General features: G+C 38.0%; 1 protein-coding gene across 4 annotated transcripts; it reads right to left on the reverse strand.

The window, feature by feature from the left end:
• Window positions 1-3,136: 3,136 nt before the first annotated feature.
• RPS24 (ribosomal protein S24) lies at window positions 3,137-8,963 on the reverse strand. Of its 4 annotated transcripts, none has more exons than XM_074296734.1 (7): window positions 8,751-8,963; window positions 7,289-7,354; window positions 6,744-6,953; window positions 5,752-5,862; window positions 5,097-5,114; window positions 3,594-3,615; window positions 3,137-3,218 (listed from the first exon to the last, which is right to left on the reverse strand). In XM_074296734.1, exons 1-5 carry the CDS (start codon window positions 8,784-8,786, stop codon window positions 5,109-5,111), a joined length of 429 nt encoding a protein of 142 aa, XP_074152835.1. In that variant the 5' UTR covers window positions 8,787-8,963; the 3' UTR covers window positions 3,137-3,218; window positions 3,594-3,615; window positions 5,097-5,108. The 4 variants fall into 4 exon arrangements, with proteins under 4 accessions (XP_074152835.1, XP_074152837.1, XP_074152836.1 ...); XM_074296736.1 differs by lacking the exon at window positions 8,751-8,963 and adding an exon at window positions 8,037-8,372; XM_074296735.1 differs by lacking the exon at window positions 5,097-5,114.
• Between the last annotated feature and the right edge of the window lie 9,387 nt (window positions 8,964-18,350).

The following is an 18,350-nucleotide window of genomic DNA, read 5'->3' on the forward strand; positions in this document are numbered from 1 at the left end:
ATGTTATGCCATAGTATTAGCTGTAGGCTATTAACGCCTACGATAACAGATGAAATACTCAAATACTTTTAATTAAAGCATAGTAAACAGATGAGGCCAGCTGCATTCTTCATGGCTTAACGTATTAAAAGACAGTGCCATGTTTTTAGTAGCTGCTTAATAAATGTTTTTAAAATTTAAGTATAACTGCAACTTTTATCTGGAAGTGCTTAATTTTGTGTACCCAACTTTCCAAGTCTCAACCCAAAATCATCTTTTTTTTTTTTCCCAAAAATTATATCCCAGGTTTTCCAGGTACAGTTTTAAATCTGTTTTCATCTGTTGACTATCAAGCATTTTGTCAGCACATTTTATTCTGAATTTCCCAGCTTATAACCAAAATTCTTTTAGTGTTCGTTATATTAAGAGGTCAAGGAAGCTAATTTCTATCTATGACTAAGAAAAATAGTGCAGTTTTCACTTCCCAAGGCTAATGATGGTTTTTTAAGGACATTGTATTAGTAGAGAGCAGGCATGATTTCAAGGGCACAAATTTATTAGCTTCCTAAAATGGGATTACTAAGACAATGCAAAATGCTAGACTTTCAGTAATTTAATAAAATTACAAAACATCTGGATTTGTAAAACCTGTTACATTAGTTTTTTACTTTTCCCTCATACACCAGATGAAAATCAGTTTTTTGTAGAAAAATTCAAACAAAACCTAACATTTTTAATATATTTTTAAATGTTTTTAACACATAGATCTTTGGTAGACATAGTTTCCCTTGCCTACAACATCTTTTCCCCATTACCTATTTTTGCTGTGACTAAGAGTTATCAGCCAGCATTGGGCAAGGGCTGTCTAGTAACACTTCTGAAGCTACTAAAATGCTAATTCTAATACATAAGAAAACTAATAAGGCCTCAATAAGGCTAACAGGAAACTTAACAGCTAACAAAAGGTAGGCCAAAGTACTTCAGATTCAAATTACACTTATGATTTATTTAAAGTTCATAGTTCTAAATATTACCTGACAAGGTTAGGAAATTCCTTTTAACTTCTACAGCCTTGCTTTGTACATTTCTGAATCTTTAAAAATTCCTACAAAAGAACTGTATATTATATATAATTGCATTACCTAACAGAGGAATCTTAATGAAAACACTAGTCAAAGGAAATTGAGATCTGGTACTCACTATCCCTGGAAACTATCTGACATTTTTCTTTCTTGTAATAATCTTTTTGTATTCATTCTCTAGTCATCTTTTTTGTTTCAGTCTCAACTCAGGTGAACTGGTAGGTTTTTGTTTTATAAATCAAAATTATCTAACTTCTTAAGTACTATGCTAAGAACTGGGAAAACATACAAGCATGACATTCCCCTGCCTTAAGTTTGCATTCTAATAAAGACAAAAAGGGACGTAGAAAGGGAAAAGCACAGCATTTTTTTAATAGCCCTGAATAGACTTGAAGACCTGGTTTTCAGGAACCTCAGCAAACATTTCAATTAAACCGTAACAAAGAATACTGGATTATTGCCAAGTCACATGTGACTTTGGACAAGAATATTTCATTTGTAAAATGAGGTATTTATCCTAAATAACTCTAGAAGACATTAAAATTAAATACTATAATCTTAAAAAGTATTTGTCTCATGGGAGGGTGGTTTTATTAGTTGGAGACAAAACTCAAGATCCCAAATGACATTTCATACAAGTTATTTTATTCAGGAGCCAGTGGGAAATCCAAGCTTAAAATGATGGTGTACATTGTTTTAATTACAAGGCAAAATCATTTCAACACACCATTTTACAGCACAATTTTGTATTTTTAAAAAATGCCGAGTACTGAACACAAGTAGTACTTTTAATAATTTAATCAGTTTACCATTTCTAAGATCTAACACTTATAAGTCACTTAGATTTAAGTATTCAAGATACTAAGTGAATATTGATAAATGGCCAAGGACTTCTGCCCAAGTAGAAATATAAATCTCTATTACATTAAAATGGAAGTTGGGGAACAATTATCACCTAGAAGACCTGAAAAGCTAACCGATGTTTAAACAAGTTAAAATATCTTCCCAATTAAAAATTAGGCTACAATTGAAATTCAAAATTAAATACCTAGGTTCTCAAGAATCTAAGTAAATGTGATGTAATAGCCGCACTTAAAAATTAAAGACAAGCTTAGCCCAAATGAGTCAAGGTCCTTCCAGCTGAGGTATTTATAGGTGCCTTCTAAAGATCATTTCAGGATACTCTGACTGAACTAAGTATTTTCTACCTTCACTCCCTCCTCTCCAGCTGCCTAGCCTTTTCCTTACTCCTTCAGCTCACTCACAATTGTCATAGTTCCTGGAGGTGCATCCAACTGCTCCCCTTTATGGCAGCCCCATCATTCCTGTACCAAATCCATGATCTTGCCTTCTAGTGATGCTATTAACTTCCTGGCTACTAATCACTTTCCATTACACAGGGATGGTAGATTGTTTCATTCTTGTAATTGAATCTTCTGGCACCTAATAGGCACTTAAAACTCTTGCTTTTAAATTTATATACCTGGTACTTGATAATAAAAATGTGATTAAATGTTGACAGTGCATTTATCTCCTTGTGAGAACACTGGGGGGGGGGAGGGAAGAATCACTGGATTTAGGGTCATAATGGTTCTATTAGCTATCTCCAGAAACACCCTTGTGGACATGAACCAAAAGTAGTGCCTTGCTGTTACAGATGTCACTTGTTGAATGAGGATGACTAGAGTTTCAACTTTCTCAATCAATTCATGTACTATTTCAAAAATTAGTATTTGAGTTGGTATGTATAAATTTTTTGATATCTCAAAAACAGATTTTACTATGTGGTTGAGTCATTTCAGTTGTGTTCCTGACCCCTTTTGGGAAGGTAGGTTGGTCTCTTGGCAATGACAGTGGAGTGGCTGGCCATTTCCTTCACGCCCATTTTATAGATGAACAAACTGAGGCAAACAAGATTAAATGATTTCAATTAACAGATTTCAATTTACGAAGATGTCTTGCTAATTCTAAACCCAGTGCTCTATTCACTGCATCATTTAGCTGCCCCAGTTTCTACCTCATTTCAAACTATTTTATATATATATATACACACACAAAATTCACTGAAGACTGTGTAAGTTTTTTTATAGTTTATTTATGCTGATGAAAACATTATCGGCCTCGAATAAACATCATCCATAGTTCCTTTTAGTCCTTCTGCAAATAAAAAAATAAAATATATAAAAGTCAGTAATTAAAGATTTCAAACTGGCAGTTAACAAATCAAATATCCATGCAAAAACATGTACCATTAGTAAATCAAGAGCCTGGTTATTTTGGTCAATGTTCAATATAACAGTATAACAAGAGTTAAATATATGTTAATTTTATTAAGTCCCAATCTATGGTTTATTAAAAAAAAAAAAAAAAAAAAACCTGCTATCAGTTAAAAGTTTAGTTTTCAATGTTAAGATACTACCAGGGCTCTTAATAAAACATTTCTACATCTACTTCCTAAAGCACATGCTTCTCTAAACTGGCATATCAGTAACTAAAATGGCTACTCATCTAAACAAAAAGCTTGAATTATACCTGTTATGAAATCTCCAGCTCACTGAATCAGTGGCAGAAGGAGGGAGAAAGATAAAGGAAAAAAAGTGTCATTAATAGTTACTTTCAAGCTCCAAAGGTAAAATGATCTGCATGTAAAAGCATGCAATCAAACACCTTACAGTTTTCTTTAGCTTTTCAGAGTAGTACTCAAGACACATTAAAGTATCTATTTCTAAACAATGATTTTACTCTTACCACTCATTTCTGGGAAAACAGTCCCCAGTCACTATTGGATTCCAAAACAAGGTGACTAGTGATTTATAATCTCAAAATAGAAAGTTCATTCATAATACTTAGGAACTCTGACAATTTGGACTAAATTAACAAAATTCACTCCTAATTTATAAACAGAACAAGTCCAAGTACTCAAAGCAACTTTCTATGGTCAACAATATAAAATTACGTAAGGACCAGTATAATAACAGAACATTGAATTTAAGTTTAATTTTTCATGCAATTTCCTTTCAAAAGATTTAAACTGACATACCTAGAAGAAAATAGCAAAAGCAGAATTTAGCTAAAAAATCTAAAACTACTCTTGGCAACTGGCTAAGAACAATTGGTACAGGTACTTACAACAGTCTTTATACTGAATTCCCATATAACTAACAGTACTAATTGTGCCTGTTCTTAAAATTGATCATTATGACTTTTCATATCAATGCAAATGGATAATTTGACAAGATAGTAAATATACACTTAACATCATGTATTCTGACAAAATGTCTCAATTGAGACTAGAAATCTAGATAGAAATAGGAAATAGAATAGAAAAGCTAGAAATCTAAATAGAAAAGTGAAATCAATGTATTAAATGTCTTTCAATGCTGTATCAAAGGGCAAATTGTAATTTAATCTTTTTTTCATTCCTGGAATCTATTGAGCTAACTTTTGAAGCAGCACTGGGGAACCTATAATCCAAAATGATAAGAAAATAAACACAAGGAAATATTTTATCAGTGCCTAAGGCTACAAAAAAATCTGTCAAATTCCAATTTGTACTGGAATTAGACCATTTCCAATCAACTTTTTAAAAACCCCATTAACTACTTTGGGAGATACTAAAAATTAACTAGAAATATGAAAATGTTTGGTGGAATACAAATATTGTAAATATGTATGTATATGTATTTTGACAGAATTTGCTTGTCCATTTTTAAAGTACCCAACTCAAAAGTGATCACTATATATTTCCTTTATGGTGGGCCACTTAAAACTTTACAAAATAATTTTAATGCCACATTTCCCCAAGCACAAGGTAAACAACAGGTCTTATTTTGAGGCACCACCCCAGGTTAACAATCTAACATGCATTTCAGGAACAATAATCAGTTTCCACTTTTTTGGTCATTAACTGTTCTTGTTCTAAGGCATATTTTATACTACAGAATACCATAGAACGTCCAAAGCAGACATGCAAAGCAGAAACAAAACGTGAGTGTGATGCAATCTCTACAATCACGCTGTGTTCAAACTCAGTACCTGCTAGACACTTCATTTCTGATGAACAAGAAATCCAAGAAAGTATGGAAGAAAGGCAAAAGAAAAGGTTACGACTAAATGTGGCACAAGCACTTGTTATTTAACAACCCACAATCTTAATTTCATTCAGACTCTAGGCTGCTTAGCATAATACTAATATAAAGCTACCAGCAGGAGATATGAATTGTGGGGAACTGGAAAGTAATGCAGCAAACTTAATAGAAGAACTACTTCTCCCAACCCTTTTGGGAGATATGCATCACGCTGATTCAAATATATTGTTCCTTGGGCAGGCAACAGTTTTAAAGACCTGATTAAGTCCTAAAGAATATGTATTCCTTTGCCCTTGATGAATGAATAAACAGGACTTTTTAAAAATGAAATGAGGGTTTTTTGATTCCAATTTCTAAGAAGTCAGGAACAGTATAAATGAACCAAAGTAGATCCCCAAACTACCAATTTACAAAATGGCAAAGCTAAACTACCAAAAGGCATTCTACTGTATAGCTTCTTAAAAATATTACCTTCTGTTATCCAGAAAAAGTAGGGGGAAAATATTAAGAAAAGTTATTCAATGAAGAAACCCTTTCTTTCTATGAAATCAATATTATATTGCATTGATTTACATTAAGGTTCTTCCCTTAATCTACTATACCTTTTTGCCAGCACCGACATTTGCCTTTGCAGTACCCCTGACTTTCTTCATTCTGTTCTTGCGTTCCTTTCGCTGCTTTCTGGATGTCTTTTTCTTCTCATACAAGCCATGCTAAATAGGAGGAAATTAAGTGTTCAAATGAATGTCAAATAATGCCAATACTCTTACTCCTTAAAGGTATTCGCCTATAGCTAGGTCTCAACCCTAGGGCAACAGGGTCAAAAACACCGTTTTGTGCTTCATTTTTGTGCAATAATTAACTATGCTATAGGCCAATATTTCCATTAAAACTGGAAAAGAACTGTAAACCCTTGAAATATTAATAAAATCATCCTAGTAGTCTATGTAAAGGCATGAAATTTTGCTATAAAAACTTAAGTCATCTTCCTTAGGAGACTAAATCTGCTGTCCTTCCCCATGACCTATTTTATTCATTTCTTCAACCTAGCAAAATGAGACAGTGAGCTCCAGGCAATAAACTTTAATTCAAGTTCTAGACAAAAAAAGGCCTTGTCCTAAAGCAGTGATGCTCAAACTTTTTAAATAGGGGCCAGTTCACTGTCCCTCAGACTGTTGGAGGGCCAGACTATAGTAAAAACAAAAGCTCACACTCTGTCTCCACCCCTCAGCCCATTTGCCATAACCTGGCGGGCCGCATAAACATCCTCAGTGGGCTGCATCTGGCCCCCGGGACCATACTTTGAGAACCCCTGCTCTAAAGCTCCAAAAGATCAGCAACCCCAGAAACAAAATGCTGGCACTAAGCGGCTTCAAAGAGGCACTGACTATAACCTTCTCAAGGAGTTGAGCCATGATGAGAGAAAGAACAATATAGGAAGATATCAAGAATGACTAAAAATTAGTGAGCGGTATTCAGGAATGACAGAAGAGAAAATCTACTGAAGATAGGATGTACACGGAGGAGTTTCCCTTTACCAGAAATGCCATTTCTTTATATAATACAAATTAATAAATAACCACAAGATACCTACCCTTGCAAGTCTGTGTTTTGGCTCATTTTTCTTTGCATAGTCAAGGGAATCATAAATCATGCCAAAGCCTGTTGTTTTGCCACCACCAAAATGGGTTCTGAACCCAAAGACAAAAATGACGTCTGGAGTTGTCTTGTACATCTTGGCCAGTTTTTCTCGAATTTCAGTCTTGGGCACTGTGGCCTTTCCAGGATGAAGGACATCTATAACCTAAAAAAGTTTATAAATTATTTATAAATTTATAATAGTTTTGTTTTTCCTATAACATTAAGAAATTAAGGTAAAATACGTAACGTGCAACAAGAAAATGGGATTTGCACACCTATATGGTATCTAGGTTATACTGTAACACATGTAAAATGTATGGGATTGCCTGTCATGGGGGGGGGAGGGAGTAGAGGGAGGGAGGGGAAAATTTGGAAAAATGATTACAAGGGATAATGTTATAAAAAAATTACTCATGCATATATACTGTCAAAAAATGTATAATTATAAAATTAATAAAAAAAATTAAGGTAAAAAACAAATCTAACTAACGTTCTTACCATCTGTTTTCGCTGAAGAAGTCTGTTTGTCATGAACTTCCTGGTTCTGATGGTTACGGTGTCATTCTGCAAATGGAATTTGGACAATTAAGAAAAATTAAGATAAATTTCAAAGTCAAGGATATCTAAGTTTTTAAGTGCAAATCCAGCCTGACACACAGGGTGACTATGATGCAGATTACATTAAGTAATCAACACTATGACTATGTGGACATAGGAAATTTCCCCACCGGGCGTTTTCAACATTAAAATCACAAACCAAATTAAAAATCACCTAAATCATTTCTATGTCATGCAGCCTACGCCCCTATGTCTTCCTTCAGGGACTACAACATTTAAGGAGGTAGCCCATGGGGGGGAAGGGAAAGTCAATTCAAGCTTCCATGTTACCTTGAATGCCATTTCCCACACAAGGCTTTTGCAAAACAGCGTTCATGACAAAGTGGGGCTTTCCACTTCGACCCCATTAGGACTTTCCAGAATTTATTACCCAAGTTTTAAGTAGGAAGTTTTGGGTTTTTTTTTTTGTTTTTTTTTTTTTTGGGGGGGAGGGTTAAATTCTTTTGTAGAGGCGAGCTGTCCAGGACAGATTAAGGGGCATACAAAGTGAAAGCAATTGGTCAAAAAGGAAACAAACCCCACCAGGCCACTCGGGCAGCTTCTAAGACATTACCTGCAAACACTACTCTAACGGATAGTTTAAAATAAGTGCAGAATAAGCAGATTTCCCGGCTTAGGACAGACTTACCTCCAAGACTCTACGCTAGGCACTAAGGACACAAAAGGGAAAAGGTTTACAGTCTCAGAAGAACAAACAGCACAATGAAATGAGAATGTTTCACTTGAATTAGGGTCCAAGTTCTAGTTCGTATAAATCCCTAATTTAAAGCATTTCTCAACTTCATCATTAGGAAAAAAACTTAAAAAAAAAAAAAAAACCACAGAAAGGAAGCCCATAGAGGGTCGTACGTCTATGCGGGGGACTTTAACCTCCCCATGGGTGAGGGTCCCTAAACGGTTCCCCTGCCCTCAGAACCTCGGGGGAAACGTGTCGTGCAAGAACGAGGAACGCAAAGACGCAACATTGAGGCCGCATAAAACTCGGACCCGCGTGAATTCCCGCGGATTAGAAGCTGGGTTGGCGCTCCTCCGGGTTAAGCTGTCTGTCTCCCGGAGACCTGCGGGGGGTGGGGGGTCTCCCTCCAGTTAAGTAGAGCCGACCACTTTTTACTCGGCACATGGCGGTTTATTGATCCCAGCCTCACTCCCTCACTCTACCCCCCCCCAGGAAGGAACAGACTGTACCCATTCCACGGATGGGACAACCGAGACTCGGGGAGATGTCAGCGCCTCCACAGACTAGGCCGGAGCCCCGGGCTCCCTTGCCGTCCCTCCCCTCCCGCGCTCCCTAGGCCCCAAACCAGCCCGGCCCGGCCCCGTGCCCCTTCTGCCCACAACTCGCCGCTCTTGGAGCGCGGTTCCCGGCTAGTTTCAACATCGGAGCGGACTAGAGGCTTCCAGGAGACGGGCTGAGAGAAGAGTCGAGAGACGAGCCGAAGGATGGCGCAGATGCGAGACGGATGGCGTCTAGACCCCAGGAAGACTCACCATGGTGGCGGCCGGCTCCTTGAGCAGCAGGACAGGGAAAGGGCCGCGAGACGCAGCAACCAATCCTATCAGAGCTCTCCCAAGGACCCCAGCGGAAGGGGCGGGTCCTAGATTTTGTGAGCTACCAAAAAGAGTGCCTGATTGAAAAAGGCCAAAGGCCGCACTCCATCTCCTTTCTTGAACCTCAGTAAAGACACTTTCCTTTCCATTTCTGTAGCCAACCTAAAGGAACACTTCATATCCTTTTGATACGCGGGGAAGGTGAAGATCCCAGGTGCTGAAGCTGTCCTGGACATAGCCTGATTGAAAATGCCAAAGGCTCCGCCTTCTTTATCCCTGAGAGCTCAGGTTCCTTTGTATCTAACCACGTCAATTTCTCAGCTCATGCATATTCATATATATTTGTGTGTCATTTACATGACACACATATAGGGACAGGATAGGAACGAATTTGGAATTGACATGCATAGTGTTGGGCACTCACAGATGGGAAAACTCCCTCCATCAGTGCACAAAAGTCCAATTTGAATAAAAATACAGGTAAAGGAGATTGACATGAACCTGAAAATGTAGGTTGCAGTCTATGCTAGTCATCCAACAATCAGAGAATTTAAGAGTTTATCATTTTGGGGGCAGCTAGTTAGTGCAATGGGAAAAGCACCAGCCCTGAAGCCAGGAGGACCTGAGTTCCAATTTGACCTCAGACTCTGAACATTTTCTAGCTGTGTGACCCTGGGCAAGTCACTTAACCCCAATTGCCTCAGGGGGGAAAAAAGAGTTTATCATTTTTTAAAAGGTTACTATGTGCCAAATATGTTGCTGTGTGTAACACAAAAATTCAAAGAAAGGCAAACTAGTCCTGGTTCTCAAGGAGCTTTTGTATTCTAACAGAGAAAGCAAGCATGAAAAATACTGGCTCCAGCTTAGATTAATACAAGATGTAGTAGATACGCAAACAGGAGCACCAGGAAGAGCATTTAAGAGGGGGGATCCAAGTTGGCAAAGGAAGACTTAGAGGTAAACTGAAAGGGAGAGAGCCCTCCAGGCATGGGGGCCCAGCCAATACCAAGGCACAGAGATGGGAAATAGAATATTCAAGTAAACTATGGTGGCTAGATTTTAAAGGGTGTGGAGGGAAGCAAAGCATGAGAAAGTCAAACAGAGAAATTCTCATTTTATTTTGGAAGGAATCAGTATTTATTGAGCAGAAAAATGGCATATTCAGAACAGGACTTTTAGGAGTATCACTTTAGCAGCATTGTATGGAGGATGGATTGGAAAGGAAAAAACTTCAGACAGACCCATTAGGAGACTATTTCCATGATTAGGTGAGAAATGAAGAAGTCCTGAACTAAAGTAGTGACTATCAGGGTAGATAATAGAAGTAACATGGAGGTAAAATTGGACAAGACTTAGCAACTGATTGAATAGGTAAAATACAGGAGAGAAGATGAAAAAATTGAAACTATTTCTAGTCATATAAAAAGGTGCTCAAATCACTACTGATCAGAGAAATGCAAATTAACAAACTGAGATACCACCACACACCTGTCAGATTGGCTAAAAGATAATGTGCAATGTTGGAGGGGATGTGGGAAAACTGGGACACTGATACATTGTTGGTGGAGCTGTGAAAGAATCCAACCATTCTGGAGAGCAATTTGGAACTATGTTCAAAAAATTATCAAACTGCATGCCCTTTGACCCAGCAGTGCTATTACTGGGCTTATATCCCAAAGAAATACTAAAGAGGGGAAAGGGACCTGTATGTGCCAAAATGTTTGTGGTAGCCCTTTTCATAGTGGCTAGAACCTGGAAGATGAATGGATGCCCATCAATTGGAAAATGGTTGAATAAATTATGGTATATGAATGTTATGAAATATTATTGTTCTGTAAGAAATGACCAACAGCGTGATTTCAGAGAGACCTGGAAAGACTTATATGAATTGATGCTGAGTGAAATGAGCAGAACCAAGAGATCATCACAGCAACAAGAAGATTATACAATGATCAACTCTGATGTGGCTCTTTTCAATAATGAGATGATTCAAAGCAGTTCCAGTTGTTCAGTGATAAAGAGAAGCCATACATCCAGAGAAAGGCCTGTGGGAACTGAGTGTAGACCACATCATAACATTTTCACAATCTCTGTTGATGTTTGCTTGCATTTTGTTTTTCTTCTCAGTTTTTTTTTTCTTTCTAAATTCGATTTTTTCTTGTGCAGCAAGATAACTGTATAAATATGTATACATATATTGGATTTAACATATATTTTAACATATTTTACATGTATTGGACTACCTGCCATCTAGGGGAGGAAGTGGGGGGGGAGGAGGGAAAAATTTGGAACAGAAGGTTTAGCAAGGGTCAACGTTGAAAAATTACCCATGCATGTGTTTTGTAAATAAAGAGCTTTAATAAAAATAAATAAATAAAAAGACACAGGAGAGAGAAAAACTCAGGATGTCTGAGGTTGAAAATTTGGGTGACTAGGAGAATAACAATGTGTTTCAATAGATATAGGAAAGTTTAGAAGGTTCCGTTCAGATTTTAGAGAAACCTAATCAGTTCTGTTTTGAATATAAATCAAATTTTAAAATATAACATGAGCCTTACATTACTGGAGATGGACAATAGCTTTTTATTCTCAAAATATGTGCAAAGATAGTTTTCAACATGCACTCTTGCAAAACTGTGTTTCAAATGTTTTTCCCTTCCCTTCCCATCACCCTCTCCCCAAAAAGCAAGTATTCCAATATATGTTAAATGTGCAATTCTTCTATACATATTTTCATAATTATCATACTGTAAATATTTGTTATAAAGATTTTGCTTTTTTTTTTCTTTTAAGTTCAAAGGAAAAAACAAATTCTTGTTCATCAAAAAATAAAGTAAAATGAAACATAAAAGGTAAAGTGAACGTTAAGAATGAAGGTAGAATTAAGATTTATGAAAATTTAAGAGCTAACACAATTCCAGAGGAGTTGTAAGGTTCTTGTTTGGTTTTCTGGAGGTCTTTGAGTAGCCTTCCTTTCAGCAGAGTAATCACCACAAGAATATCCAGGTGTTAAAGTCCAAATCCTTTATTATCTCCTCCAGAGTCTAGTTTCCTTGCCTGGGGCCTGGGCCAGCTTTCTGGAGAGCCTTCCAGACCCTTGGTCTTAGTCTCAGTGTGGGAAGTGCAAGAGGCCAGCTACTACAGTGCTGAGATGAAGTGAATGAATCTGGATCTCTGTCCCCAGCTGAGTTTGTCCCACCTTATATATTCTACACTGAGTATAAACTAATCATATCACTAAGAAACCATTATTTGTTGTAAGGTTAAATAAATCCTCCTGAACTGAGAGAACTATCAATCACCATGCTAAATACATAACCATTGTCTCATCAATTCCAACTTAACACCTTGTAAGAATCATTGTTTCAAGTACAGAGTTCTGGCCCACAACAAGGAGTGATGATGAAAAATGTAATCCAAGTCCAGAGAGGACTGACAAACTCTGAGCGCAGATTGAAGTATACTAATTTTTTTGCTTTATTTTTCTTATTTTTTAAAATGTATTTTGAGGTTTACAAAGCATTTTCCTCAAACCAGTACTAAGAAGTAGAAGTTGCTCATAGCATCATTGCTATGTGTCTGAGTAAATGGAGTTGGGAAATACAGAAACCAGATAAGTTACTTAATTTGCCTGAGAGTAATTTGCCATCACAAACATTGGAACTTGAATCTTCTGACTTCAATTGCATGATAGTCCAGTAGCACCAATAGGAGTGCAAGATTTAGAGCACTTAGACCAACTTTTGTGCTTTGTTTTGTTTCCATGAATTATCAAGGTGATTAGAGTCAGTGAGATGGTGTGGTGGATGGAGCATTTAAATGCTAGTATGACTCTGGCCAAGTCAGTTAATCTCTCTCTGCCTCAATTTCCTCATCTGTAAAATGGGAATAATAGCACTGCCTCATGGGATTCAAATGAGGTAACTTGTAATATACACCTTAAAGTGCTGATTTAAATGCTAATATTATTACTATTATCCAATCCCCCTTCTTTTACTGATAAGGGAATGAACACCTAGGAGAAATAAAATAACAAGTATATTTAAAACATTAATTAAAACAGTTGATGCTCTCAAGGAGTCTGAATTCTAATGGGGCAACACATAAAGGGGAAAGAAGGGCCTCTCTGATCTTCAGTTTCCTCATCTGTAAAACAGGACTTATATTTCCTCTGAGTTGGTATAAAGCTCAAAAGATATAATGTATGCAAGGTGCTTTTAAAATTTTAAAACATTATATAAATATTATTGATTCTTCATCAGGATTCACATTTCATAGTTCTTTTATTTAAAAAAAATGAGGATTACTTCCCCATTTTACAGATAAGGAAACTGAGGCTTAGATTAAAGGATTCATATATGGAATCAGTCTCTTTAAATTTCTTTGTATTTGCTCGTCTATGTTCTCATTACATCCCATCAGTGCAATAAGGAACAAATTACACTCTTTGAAAGCAAGGGCTGTCTTTTGCCTGTTTTTGTATCCAGCATTTAGCACAGTGGCTAGGACAGAGTTTCAGCTTAACAAATTTCTATTGAATTGAATAGGATTGGATTGGATTGTGTTAGCTCCTTGAAGATAGTTTTATTTTTTGTATCTTTCTGGATCTGTCTTTACTGAATTAAATTCAATTATGTATATCCGTCAATATGAACATAACAAGTCATGTTAGGTTCTTACTATGTGCTAATGAGATAATGAGATATTAGGTTCTTACTAAATGCTAAATCGGTACTTAACAATTCTCTAGTTCCGGCCTTTCCTGGTAGTTTGACTTGTGAATTCCTAGGGAAGAGCTTGCGTGCTTGGGACGAGCAAGCTCATTGGTTGAAGTGGTTCTTCCCAGAAGCCCTTGCATTATCCCACGCCCATTCTCTAGGAGGATAAAGAGGGCAGCTCTGGAAGAAAAAGTGAGTCTCTGCTCTACACCAGGCTTGACGCAGCTCTCTGCAGGAAGGGAAGTCCGCTCTCTACAGGAAGAAGAATCTGTCCTAGAGATTTGAGTTGACAAAGCAGATCTCCTCCCCAGAGAGCGATCAGCAGCTTCTGGAGACAACAGCATGTTACAATTGGTGTCCACACGTGGGGCAAGGACTTTTCCTTATCCTGACAAGGACTTATTCTAAGCCCTTCAGAGGAGCTAGACTGGGCCATTGCAATTTGGCGCCCGAACAGGGACAGACATGGTCCTGATTCCAGTAGAAAAGCCTCCCATCCAGATCTCAGTCTCTCTGACAGAACCTTGAGTAACAAGGAAACTTTGTTAAAGATTAAGTGAGCGTGCTAATAGATAAATAAGTAACTTAACTTGTTAAGGGCTAAACCAGCAATCTCTTATAGTGAAATGGGGCAAACGCCTTCTGTTCAAGGAAAATGTTTGGAGAGCATTGTAACGTGCTCTCCTGGCAGTTACAATTACTAGCTTAATAACTGGTAGCGCACTCAAGAACAACCATGTGTAATCTTAAAAGCCTTTATTATACCTACTCACATAATGCCCTAACTGATGCCCTGACTTGTTGGTTCCCGAGTGAACACCTGGTCAGAAGACCCATGTGTTCACTACCAAAACCCTTACCTCTTTTGGCTATCCATCTTGGCTTGGCCACCCAGGCTAGGGAGCAGGGTGAAGAGCGCCAGGTAAAGAGGGTGATTGCTGCCTGCAGTGGGCTTAATAGGGCCTGTGAGGTCACACACACAGCCAATCAGCGAGAGAGTCACCCATTACGAAGCTATTCAATATGGCCAGGATCCCGCCCAAGGGCAGTCCTAATATCCACAGAAATTACTTCCGGGCCTCAATCTCCCGATTTGCTGTGGCACCCTTTTAAAGCCCCCTTACAGAGCATTATCAAAGTTATGAAAAGCCAAGGATTGATTATAATTTTGGAGGAGATTACTGAACTTTTAAAAACTGTGAAGGTCATATGTCCTTGTTTTTCTTTGGAAAAAGAATTGGATCCAGATGAATGGGAATTAGTAGGAAAGCAATTAGGTGAACAGTACAATTGCCTTTGTGACATTTTACCCTTTGGTTTCAGACCAAACTCAATTTCCAAAGATACAATTCATACCTACAATTTAACCCAAATGGCTTTAAAAAATGTTATTCTAAAGGAAGAGATGAAGGAGCAAAATGGGGAAGTGTCAACTAAACTAGGTGAAAAGGATGAATCAGATAACAATGAAGTAAGTACAATTCTGAGCAACAGGAGCACCTCCCATCTCCTCCCTCAATTAACCCTTCAGGGGTGGAGCAAGAAGGAGGAGGAGAAGAGGCAGAAACACAAACAGAATTGCCAGTGAAGCAGCCTAAGCCTATGACAAGATTAGAAAAAGCATTGGTTAAAGCTAAGAGAGAAGGACAGGATGTAAGTGATTTTATACATGCATATCCTGTGATTGAAGAGATTGATTCTGTAGGCCATAAAAGGAGAAAATATGCACCTTTAGATTTAAATAAAATTAAAGATTTGAAAAAAGATTGTACCCTTTATGGAGCTACATCGGCTTATGTTAAATGTTACTAGATGGTTTGTCTTATGAAGTCCTAACCCCCAATGATTGGAAATCCATAGCAAGGACATGCCTAGAACCTGGAGAAAATTTATTATGGCTTGCGGAATTTCATGAATTATGTAAAATCCAAGTCAGATGAAATTTGGAAATAGGAGTTAACACACAATTCACTTTTGAGCACTTAGCTGGTGAAGGTCGGTATGGAGAGAATTCAGAACAGATTAATTATACCATGACAATATATGAGCAAATTGCTAAGGCTGCAATAAAAGCTTGGGGTGTCCTTCCTGGACAGAAAGATCGTGGAGAGGCTTTCACTAAAATAGATCAAGGTCCCAATGAACCTTTTGTGGATTTTGTGGGACGTTTGCAAACTGCTGTCAAAAGAACTATTGGAGAAAATGCAGCTACAGAGATAATGACCAGACATCTGGCTAAGGAAAATGCCAATGAGATTTGCAAAAGAATTATATGGGGATTAGACAAAGATGCTCCTTTAGAGGAGATCATAAGACGCTGTGCTACAGAGGGAACAAATGCTTTTTACACCTGGACAATGATGAATGTGGAAAGACAGGGTCCCTCCTGGCAAGGGACTTCTAGAGAAACTCGGCGATGTTTTCAATGTGGAAAAATTGGACATCTAAGAGATCAGTGTAGGTATGGAGATAGAGTGAGAAGACAGGGTGAGAGAAGACCTAAAACCCCATGTCCAAAATGCAACAGAGGACTCCATTGGGCATCAGAGTGTAGGATATTTCTGGGAAATGGGATGAGGGGCCCAGGTCCAGGACCCCAGGCAAAAAAGACTTGGGGCATGATGGCAGCTGATGTTACACCCAAAGAGCCTTTAGAAGGTCAGGACTCTGATTTGATCAACCAGCAGAAAAGCAATCACATGGCAGAAAGGGATTACCTGATAAGTGAGCCAAAAGGCAATCAGATTGCAAAAATGGATTACACTTGGGGAGAATACAGGCCTTTTAAACCAACAGGGCAGTGTCCAGTGCAAACAACTCCAATGTAATTGCCAGATGATAAGAGATTTAGAAAGTAGTAAATAGAAGGAAATTAGATAGGTTAACCCTAGAGAACTAAGTCAGACTTCCAGTTCAGAGTTCCTTCCTCTTTGTTACTCTACTCTCTCTGTTGGGGAAGAGGATAAGGGGTGCGGGGTGGAGAGTTGAACCTTCAGACACTGCTTTGTCCTCAAAGATAACACAGAACTGAGATGGGGTTGGAAATAGTTTAAGAAACAGCTTATCAAAAAGAGCTTCTCCAGGGGGCCGCTAGGGGGCACAATGGATAGAGTACCAGCCCTGAAGTCAGGAAGACCTAAGTTCAAATCTGATCTCAATCACTTCCTAGCTGTGTGACCCTGGGCAAGTCACTTCACTCCAATTGCCTCAGCCAAAAAAAAAAAAAATACAAATAAAGAGAATGTTTAAAAAACTTCTTCAAAAAATATTGTTTAAAATTCACCCTATAAATTTTACTTACTTACTTGAATGTGTATGTCCCATCAGACATTTTTGTCTGGGATTCATAGACACACAAGACTTTAGTTGGAAATCTATTCCAAGAGGACATTGTCTAGCTCACTTAATAGGCCAGAAACCCTTCACTTACACTATGAAGATGCTAAGGAGGACTTCATTCTAATTCCAATTCTAGCCTCTCTGAATCCTCATTTCCTAATGGAGTTTGAACCTTCTTCGTGTTTTTTGTCTTTTTTAAAAATTTTATTCTAGACAATAATATGATGGAAAGACAGTTGGACAACCTTTTCCTGGCCTATTACAGGCTACCCACATGGCACTTCCCTAAGCCATTTCATCAGCGGTGACTGGGCTATGTGTATCAAAAAGACAATGTACAAAATGTTTAATCAGCCTTGCTGAGCCTGACGTATTATGTGGGAAATTGGTCAATAACATCTGTTGCTATGACAACAAAGAAGATAAAGTGCTCTCAGATTAGTAGATTAGAGTATTTATTTAGCTTTGCTGAAGGCTGGACATCCATAGCCATCAAATATATGGACAAGAGTATCTGAAAGAAAGAACCTGTTATTTACAGTTTGGTTTTTTAAAAGGCATTTTTGGCTTTGAAAATATAATGGCTGATATGTATAGGGTAAGTTAAGATTTATCATATTATTGCCGTGCACACAGGAAAGTTGCTTGCTTTTGTTTCTTTCTGAATTATTTTCCTTTTTTATAATTTTCACAGATTTGGGGTTATATTTATTGTTTTCCTGGCAGGAATTGAGGTTGTTATCCTGCTGTTTCTATTTCACACTTCAGGAGTTTTCCCTCTGGGAAAATTTCAATTTTTCAATTTTTCAGTTTTTTACATTTTCCCTTTCTGGGGATGAATTGAGGAGAGACTTGGCAGCTGGGATCCTAAGTTCGAATCCTGCCTGAAAATGTATGAGGATGAGCATCACAAGGTAAGCATTCCTTCACGTGACACTGGATGTGGCGCATCCATATCTCGTGATGCTTCAGGTTACACTTTGTCCGTCCTTCCCTTAAGCTCTGGGCCTTGGGCCTGCTTGTGCTGCTGCGCGGGTTTCAGCTCAGGGTAACAGAACGACTCCTGGGGCGCCTGCCTACCCCTTTCCTGCTTCCTTTTGTAGACTATAAGCTCCTTGAGGGCAAAGATCACCTTTCATTTGATACTTGCATCCCCAGCCTTAGCACAGTGCCAGGCACACAGTAGGCGTCTAATAAATGTTAAATGGGTTGGGTTGAGTCTGTTGGATTGCACGGCATGGCTACACTCTACCGCAAGTTGCAAGGTTTTTCAGAGAACGAGCGAGCGCCATAACTGCATTTCCCTAGAAACGCCGCCAGGAGACGGTATAAAGAGG

The sequence above is a fragment of the Sminthopsis crassicaudata genome, chromosome 2 (assembly GCF_048593235.1).
Source record: "Sminthopsis crassicaudata isolate SCR6 chromosome 2, ASM4859323v1, whole genome shotgun sequence".
NCBI classification, from domain to species: Eukaryota; Metazoa; Chordata; class Mammalia; order Dasyuromorphia; family Dasyuridae; genus Sminthopsis; species Sminthopsis crassicaudata.